Source organism: Falco biarmicus, chromosome W, assembly GCF_023638135.1.
Source record: "Falco biarmicus isolate bFalBia1 chromosome W, bFalBia1.pri, whole genome shotgun sequence".
NCBI lineage: Eukaryota > Metazoa > Chordata > Aves > Falconiformes > Falconidae > Falco > Falco biarmicus.
Window position 1 is genome coordinate 3,162,281 of NC_079310.1, and position 9,277 is coordinate 3,171,557.

The 9,277-nt window shown below is 40.6% G+C and overlaps 1 protein-coding gene across 2 annotated transcripts; it reads left to right on the forward strand.

Moving 5' to 3' along the window:
- The first annotated feature begins 719 nt into the window (after positions 1 to 719).
- LOC130142141 (MLV-related proviral Env polyprotein-like) lies at positions 720 to 8,768 on the forward strand. 2 transcript variants are annotated; one of them, XM_056323617.1, is made up of 2 exons: positions 720 to 1,379; positions 6,379 to 8,768. In XM_056323617.1, the coding sequence occupies exon 2, from the start codon at positions 7,217 to 7,219 to the stop codon at positions 8,147 to 8,149; it is 933 nt and encodes a 310-aa protein (XP_056179592.1). In that variant the 5' UTR covers positions 720 to 1,379; positions 6,379 to 7,216; the 3' UTR covers positions 8,150 to 8,768. The 2 variants fall into 2 exon arrangements, with proteins under 2 accessions (XP_056179592.1, XP_056179593.1); XM_056323618.1 differs by having other exon boundaries at positions 720 to 1,375.
- Positions 8,769 to 9,277: the final 509 nt, after the last annotated feature.

The following is a 9,277-nucleotide window of genomic DNA, read 5'->3' on the forward strand; positions in this document are numbered from 1 at the left end:
CCGTCGAGGAGTTAATGATTCTTCCTTCCAGGTTTTTTTAAGACCTTGTCTCCTGGTTGTATTTCATGAATAGCAAACCCCAGAGGGGTGTTTTGTGCTAAAAGTCCCTTTTCCCTCAGTTGTTGTAATTGCTTCCCTATCATAATTACATATTTCTGGCTCTCATAATTCTTTATCAAAGAATAGTCCAATGGCATTCCTTGGGAATACAGCATCCCATATAACATGTTATATGGTGAGATACCTGTTTCACCATGGGGCATAGTCCGAATGTTCAATAATGACAATGGCAAACATCCAAGACAGTTGGGTTTCAATCATTAATTTGGCCAATCGTTGTTTAATCATTTGGTTCATTCTCTCAACTCGTCATGAACTTTGTGGATGCCAGGGAGTATGGTATTCCCATTTAATGCCCAGGGCTGTAATTAAGTCCCATAACACTTCAGATGTGAAATGTGTCCCCTGGTCAGAGTCAATACTCCCTACCAACCCAAAACGCAGTATTATATTTTCCATCAGAATTTTGGCTACCGTAGTGGCAGTTGCCCTCACCACAGGGTAAGCCTCTACCCAATGGGTTAATTGGTCCACTATCACCATCAAATATTTATATTGTCCTATTTTCGGTAGCTCGGTAAAATCAACCTGTACTCTTTCAAATGGCCTATATGCGATTCTCTGTCCCCCCGTAGGTGTTTGCCTCATACTTTTTGTAATAAGTAACTAAGGGTAATTTGCTGATCAAAGGGGTTTTTAACAAAAGGAATGATCTTGCTGTAACAGATTTGAGAATGTTTTGTCTGGTGAGAAAAGAGTTAACTGTTAACCATGAGGTTGGAGATGTACCTTCTCAAGGCCAATGTTAAACCATAATCTCATGTTACTATGACAACCTTTGTCTTCGTCTAGACTTTAGTGTAAAAATAGTTTAGTTTTGTAATGTACAGCTTCTTGCTACGGGACTGAGAGCATAACTGTTTGCTTAAACCGGCCTTGAAGTTGAGAATAAAAAGGCTGTGTTACTTGTCGGAATTTGCGAGCCTGGATGGAGCTGTGACTCCCTGGCCGCCCAGCGCGCTGTTTTTGCTTTCCTGCCTTAATAAATAATTAGTGAATTTATTTGTGACTCTAGTTATTTCAATTCAACTATAACAAATTTGGTGCCGTGACTCGGATCCAGACAGCCGACTCGGACTTCAACTCTGGGAGGGCGCCCCATCTTTGGATGGTCCCGGAGGAGATTCCGACTTAGCTCACCTGGATTTTCCGAATTGAGAGAGGAAAGCAAAAAAGAAAAGAGAAAGGAGATACTGCAGTTCTCGGTGAGTTCCCTGCAATTTTTGTGCACCAAGAGCCGGACGAAGACTCGGGAGTGAGTGAGTATATTGCGGTTCCGTTCGGTCGGGGATTGGGTACCCGGAGCGCGAGTGACTGAGACGTCCACCGGACTTAGTAGTCCACCAGGCGAAGCGAGTGTGGACTTCCTTGTAGTGTGGTTCCCATTGTCTGTGAGGGCGTGGGCCACGAACAGAGGGAAGCAAGTGAATTTTGTGTGAAAGAAGGCACTCTCAGAAGATGGGCCAGAAGAAGAGTAAAGCTTCTGGTTTCATGCAGGAGGTATGGGACGGGGGTGGGCTCGCTGATATACCCCAAGATAGCACGCTAGGCCTAATGATTCAATATTGGGACGCCTCCCCTTCTTGAAAGGGGAAGTCCAGGGAAAAAATGATCCATTATTGTATGGAAGTATGGGGAGGAAAACAAATAAGAAAGGATTTATATTGGCCTATTTTTGGATCCCTTGAGGATTGGATATGTCAACAACTGAATATATATGTTAACAATAAACAGCCATTTAATAAGGAGGAGAGTGAATATGCCTTTTTATGGATCCTGGGTACAGCCCAGACAGCTAATTTGTTCCCATTAAAAGAAAAGAAAAAGGATAGGAAGAAAAGGCGGGAGGAAGACGAACTTCCAGTGTCTCCTCCGCCCTATATTCCCCCTCCTCTGTCACCACAGGGTCCTGATCCTCCTCCAACAGCACCCCCCCAACCTGAGGAAGAGTCCCCTCCTGATCGAATAATGACTAGAAGTCAAACTAGAGAAAGGAGGGAGGAAAATCTATTGTATCCATTAAGGGAGACTGCTATGGGGGGACCACAACCCGGAGTCGGATTTGTATCTGTACCCCTCAACTCTGGGGATGTGAGAGAATTTAAGAAAGAAATGGGACACTTGTTAGAAGACCCATTAGGGGTAGAAGAACATTTTGATCAATTCCTCGGCCCTAACATTTATACTTGGGACGAGATGAAGGCTATTTTAAAGATCTTGTTTACAAATGAAGAATGAGGGATGATCAGAACAGCAGGCATGAGACGTTGGGATCAGAGACATCAACATAGCCCAGCTGGAGATGTAAAATGGCCCTTACAGCAGCCCAATTGGGACAATCAAGATCCCGTACATAGAAATAATATGGTCGATCTCCGGGATATGATAATTCAGGGAATTAGGGATTCTGTACCCAGAGGACAAAATATTAATAAAGCCTTCAATGAACAACAGAAAAAAAGATGAAACCCCCACCGAATGGCTAGAAAGGCTGAGAAAGAGTTTCCAGCTATATTCTGGACTAGACCCTGATAGTCAAGTGGGTCAAGCCCTGCTGAAAACTCAGTTTGTGGCTAAATCTTGGATCGATATAAGGAAAAAATTAGAGAAAATAGAAGACTGGCAGGAAAAAGGGTTAGATGAATTATTTCGACAAGCCCAAAAAGTGTATGTGAGAAGGGAAGATGAGAGTCAGAAGAGACAGGCTAGAACCTTGATGGCAGCTGTAAGAGAAGGACAAAATCTGGACAGGATAGGAGAAAGGTCCCGGAATGGCCCAGAAAACCCTAAAAGAAAGGAATTCGGCTCACAAGATGTAGAGTGTTTTTATTGCCACAAGAGGGGGGCATTTGCAAAAGAATTGTCGAAAAAGGATAATGGATGAAAAAGTTTTTAAAGAAGATTAGGGGGGTCAGGGGCTCTATTTGCTGGGGACCCCTAAGGTTACCGAGCCCTTGATAAAATTAAAATTAGGTCCTCAGCATGAAGTGTTCGAGTTCCTTGTGGACTCGGGTGCTGAAAAATCAACTGTCCAAAAGTTACCATCTGGGTGTGTGGAATCAAAGGATAAACTCCAAGTAATCGGTGCAAAGGGGGAACCTTCTAAAGTGCCCCTGATTAGGAATGTAACAATAGAAGCTCCAAATAAATACGGAGTAGGAACATTTTTATTGGTCCCAGAAGCTGAATATAATCTTTTGGGGCGAGACCTGATGGTAGAATTAGGAGTCAATTTAGAAGTAGATCAAGAAAAATTAAAAATAAGATTATACTTATTAACCACGGAAGATGAAGCCAAGATTAATCCAGAGACCTGGTACAGCCCGGGGTCGGTGGGAAAATTAAATATCAAACCGATCACAGTTTCCCTAAAAGACCCAGATCAGCCAATTAGGATAAAACAGTATCCCATCTCTAGAGAAGGGAGAGAAGGATTACAGCCAGAAATTGAGAGACTTTTAGCTCAAGGACTTTTGGGACCCTGTATGTCTCCCCACAATACTCCCATATTGCCCGTAAAAAAGCCGTATGGGTCTTATCGTTTAGTACAAGATCTGAGGGCAGTAAATAAGCGAACCATTACCCAGTTCCCTGTCGTGGCTAACCCACATACTATACTAAATCAATTAAATCCAGACTATAAATGGTATAGTGTTATAGATTTAAAAGATGTCTTTGGGGCTTGTCCCTTAGAAGAAAGATGTAGGGATTATTTTGCTTTCGAGTGGGAAAACCCCAAGACCCATAGAAAACAACAATTACGGTGGACCGTTTTACCCCAGGGATTCACAGAGTCCCCAAACTTGTTTGGACAAGCTCTGGAACAGTTACTGGAATCTTATGAATTAAGTCAGGGACTAATTCTAATACAATACGTGGATGATTTATTAATTGCTGGAAAAACTCAAGAAGAAGTCAGAAATGAGAGCATTAAATTACTGAACTTTTTAGGCCTCAAGGGATTAAAGGTTTCTAAATCTAAATTACAGTTTACTGAAGAAGAGGTATAATATTTGGGACACTGGCTTACAAAAGGACATAAGATATTAGATCCCTAGAGAGTAAAAGGACTTTTGTCTCTAACAGCACCCACTAATAAAAGACAGATAAGTCAGTTATTGGGATTATTTGGGTATTGTCGCCAGTAGATAGAAAATTACAGCAGTAAAGTAAAATTCTTGTACGAAAAATTAACTAAAGACGGGTTGGTAAAATGGTCCCCTGAAGATGAGAATAGGTGGGAAAATATAAAAAGAGATCTGGTAGAAGCACCTGTCCTCGGTTTACCCGATATTCGTAAACCCTTTCAGCTTTTTATCACTGTGGATAATGGGACAGCTTATGGGGTTCTGACCCAAGGATGAGCGGGACAGAGAAAGCCTGTGGGATATTATTCTAAAATACCAGATCCTGTAAGGCGCGGGTGGCCCACCTGCTTGCAAGCAATAGTGGCCACTGCATTATTGGTAGAAAAGGTGGGAAAAATAACCCTGGGAGGTGAATTAAAAGTATATACCCCTCATAATATTCGAGGAATGTTACAACAACGAGCTGATAAGTGGATTACAGACAGTCGATTACTCAAGTATGAGGGAATTCTGATTAACTCCCCTAAGTTAGAAATAGAGACCACCTCTACTCATAATCCTGCCCAATTTTTATACGGAGAACCCAAAGAAGATTTGACACATGACTGCCTGCAACCAATAAATTTACAGACTAAAATAAGGGAAGATTTAGAATAAGATGAATTAGACAAAGGAGAAAAATTATTTGTGGACGGCTCCTCACGAATAGTTGAAGGACAGCGAAAATCAGGATATGCTATTGTGGATGGATATACTTTTAAGATAAAAGAATCAGGACCATTAAATAAAGCCTGGTCCACCCAAGCGTGTGAGTTATATGCTATGTTAAGAGCATTAAAACTTTTAGAAAACAAAATTGGAACTATTTATACAGATTCAAAGCACGCCTTTGGGGTGGTACATACGTTTGGGAAAATTTGGGAAGAGAGAGGTTTAATTAACACCCAGGGGAAAGGATTAGTCCATGAAAAACTAATCCTAGAGGTTTTAAAGGCATTAAGAGGTACACTTAAGATAGCCATAGTCCATGTAAAAGGACATCAAAAGGGAATAACCCATATTATAAGAGGAAACAATTTAGCTGACGGAGAGGCAAAACGGGCAGCATTATTAATGGTTCAGAACTTAGAAGAGGAACAAAAAAAGCTGAAAATAGATAAGACTTTTACTCTCCAAGAATTGGATAAGTTGAAACAAATTGGAGCAAAAAGAAATGGTGATAAATGGCTGCTACCCGATGGAAGAGAGATTCTTCCAAAGGGATTAGCTCGGGGAATACTGAATAAATTGCATCATAAAACTCATTGGGGAATTCAAGCCTTAGTGGATCAATTTGAGACAAATTATGCCTGTGTCGGAATATATGGTCTAGCTAAAAGAGTGTTAGAGGGATGTTTAACCTGTAATAAAGTGAATAAACGACAACCAAGGGAAAAAGTTCATGGGGGTCGTGAGTTAGCTAAAAGACCCTTTGAGAAAATACAAGTAGACTTTACCGAATTGCCAAAGGTGGGGAGATATCAGTATTTATTAGTCTTGGTTGATCACCTTACATACTTTGTAGAAGCCTTTCCTGTGGTGAGAGCTACTGCAAAGACAGTTATTAAAATTCTCTTAGAATAAATTATTCCGAGATACGGAACTATTGCAATAATTGATTCGAACCGAGGGCCACATTTTACATCCAAAATAATTAAAGAGACAACTGAATTGTTTGGTACCAAATGGGAATATCATACCCCCTGGCACCCACAAAGTTCTGGGAAAGTAGAAAGAATGAATGAGGAAATAAAGAAACACCTAACCAAACTTATGCTAGAAACAAAAATGAATTGGATTAAGTGTCTACCGCTGGCCTTGCTTTATATTAGGACTCAACCTAGGACAGATACTGGTATATCCACCTTTGAAATGTTGTATGGGATGCCTTATGACTTTGGATTATTAGTGGAACACCCGAAGGTCGAGGATAAAATTTTAACAGAATATATTTTAGAACTCACAAAAAGGAGACAGGAATTAAGAAAGAAGGGTTTGGTAGTACAAAGACCTCCTTTGGATATTTCCATACACCAAATTCAACCTGGAGACCAGATATTGATAAAAACTTGGAAAGAAACTTCTCTAACACCCCGTTGGGAAGGACCTTTTGTTGTTTTACTTACCACAGATACAGCTGTACGAACAGCGGAAAAAGGATGGACTCATGCCAGCAGAATTAAGAATTAAGGGACCTATCTTCCCAGAGACGTGGACTGTAACATTGGAACCAGGGGACCTCCAAATGAAGATAAGGAAAAACGAGGCTGGAAAATGAACCACTCCAGAAGGGAAGTAAGAAATAGTTTATATCAATGGTTCGAAATACCACCTGGAATTACCCTACGAAAGGTATATTTTGCACCCTGGAGTGAAGAACAAATACCTGACCAAACGGGGGGAGCTGGACTATACAAACTGACAGGAACTCCTCAGGTTTTTCCCTTTTGCTGTGAGACAGAGACAGATATACCCGAATCACCCGGTATAGGAGACATCCATGGAATACCCTGTTTAAAACACCCTACTTCTGGACACTTATGCTGGGTTGTTTGCCAATGTTTAAATTGTGATAAAAAGTGGTCTTGTGTTTCAATTAAGAGACAACCTTATTGTATGAAATGTCGCAATAATCTGACACCTACCAGGGAACAATGGGCTCAAACAGAAATTTGTAAATTATTTTGTGGATGGGAACTGTCAATACCTGAACTTTGGGAAGTATATGAAACAGACTGGTATAGAGTTTTAGGACAGTGTACTATAAGATCCTGGAAATGGGCACAACAACCAAACAGGTGGAAATATATTTGAGAGATAACTAACTTGCAAAGACCTTGAAAATTATTGCAGGATAACAGCAAATTCCCCTGAAGACTACCTGCTGCTGCCGAGAAGATATTGATATCCCGTTGCTCTCTGCAAAAGAGTAGACGAGGAAAGGCAGAGAGGTACTAACAGTGGGGAAAATGAAGGCTGTTATCCTGATAATAATATTAATTACCACGACTTTAGAAAATGAACATCAACCCTTCAATTGGACCTTAGGTCGATGGGAAGGTCCTGTTATATTGAAAACTAATGTTACAGCCGGTGCTCCAAGTTTCTTAAATCGAGTCATCACAAAGCAAGAAAAGAAAAAGAAAAAGCCAAAGGTAGAAAACTCCCCAGCCTCAGTCACCCCAGGGACATACCTAACCTCCACAAATAAAGTAGAGGAAACTCCCAGAAATAATGAACCCTTATGGGCTGTGATGCAGGCAGCCTATCAAGCTTTAAATGCCACAAGTCCGAATTTTACCATTTCCTGTTGGTTATGTTATGACATAAAGCCCCCTTTTTATAAGGGGATAGCTGTACCATCTCCTTTTAATACCTCTACCGAGGATAGTCCCTCCAGATGCAATCGGAAAGAACGGAAAACAGGGATTACCCTCCAACAAGTCAGAGGGAGCGGTTGGTGTATAGGAAAGGTAACAAATAGAAGAAAATCTCTATGTACCAACCAGACTCGAAACTTTGCATCTGATGTTAAATGGGTTCTGCCTAGTCCCGGGGCATGGTGGATTTGTTCTATAACTGGATTAACACCATGCTTGTCCACTGCTGTTCTCAAGAAAAATGTCCCAGAATTTTGTGTACAGGTTACTGTGGTACCTAGAATCCTTTTACATGGGGAAGAAACTATGTATTTACATTGGGACAAATTAAGACATAAAATCAACAAAAGAGAGCCAGTCTCTGCAATCACTATAGCTGCTCTACTTAGTTTAGGGGCCACTGGAACTGCCACTGGCCTAACTTCCTTGGTGCAACAACCGCAGAGTTTGACATCTCTAAGAGCTGCAATAGACGAAAATTTAGCCCGAGTAGAAAATTCTATTTCTTATTTGGAAAAATAAGTAACTTCATTAACGGACTTTTGGACCCTGTATCATCAATAGAATTATAACTTTTGTTAAAAACAGGTTGGAAAAAGTGCAGTTAATGGTAATGAAACAATCAGAAATGGAAATGAAAATTATACCAAATGAAAGTCCTGAATTAGATGCGGCTTGTGACGTATTGTCTAGATTTAATCAGCAAATCACTTATAAATAAAGGAAGGGGGGAATTGTAATAAGTACCTAAGGGTAATTTGCTGATCAAAGGGGTTTTTAACAAAAGGAATGATCTTGCTGTAACAGATTTGAGAATGTTTTGTCTGGTGAGAAGAGTTAACTGTTAACCATGAGGTTGGAGATGTACCTTCTCAAGGCCAATGTTAAACCATAATCTCATGTTACTGTGACAACCTTTGTCTTCGTCTAGACTTTAGTGTAAAAATAGTTTAGTTTTGTAATGTACAGCTTCTTGCTACGGGACTGAGAGCATAACTGTTTGCTTAAACCGGCCTTGAAGTTGAGAATAAAAGGGCTGTGTTACTTGTCGGAATTTGCGAGCCTGGATGGAGCTGCGACTCCCCGGCCGCCCAGCGCGCTGTTTTTGCTTTCCTGCCTTAATAAATAATTAGTGAATTTATTTGGGACTCTAGTTATTTCAAATTCAACTATAACACTTTTCTTATTTACTTTTTGACATGTTAGGCACCTTTGGGTAATTTGCCGAGCTATCTCATATATCCCAATACACCCATAAAATTTCAAAAACTGATTACTCAATGCTCAAGTTCCCCAATGAGTTTGCAAATGCATCTAAAATAGCAGCTTCTTTGCTTGACTCTTAGGCAGTATTTCTCTGCCATCCAACAGGACCCATTTTTCTCCCTTTTTCTCCCTCTTGCTTTGCCCCTGTAGTCTTTATAAATCTTATTTCATTCTCCAAAAACTGCCCCTCAGGTTTTTCCTGGCTCTCCGCCCCTTTCAATTCCCTTAATAACAGTATTGGAGAAGGTCTTCGCAATGCGGCTTCCCGAGCTTCTTTGTCGGCTAAGTTATTTCCTCTTATAAGTAAAATTGTTCCTTTTCGTTGTCCCCTTACATGTACTACAGCAATTTCTTTGGGCAGTCTCAGTGCCTGTAAAATCTTAA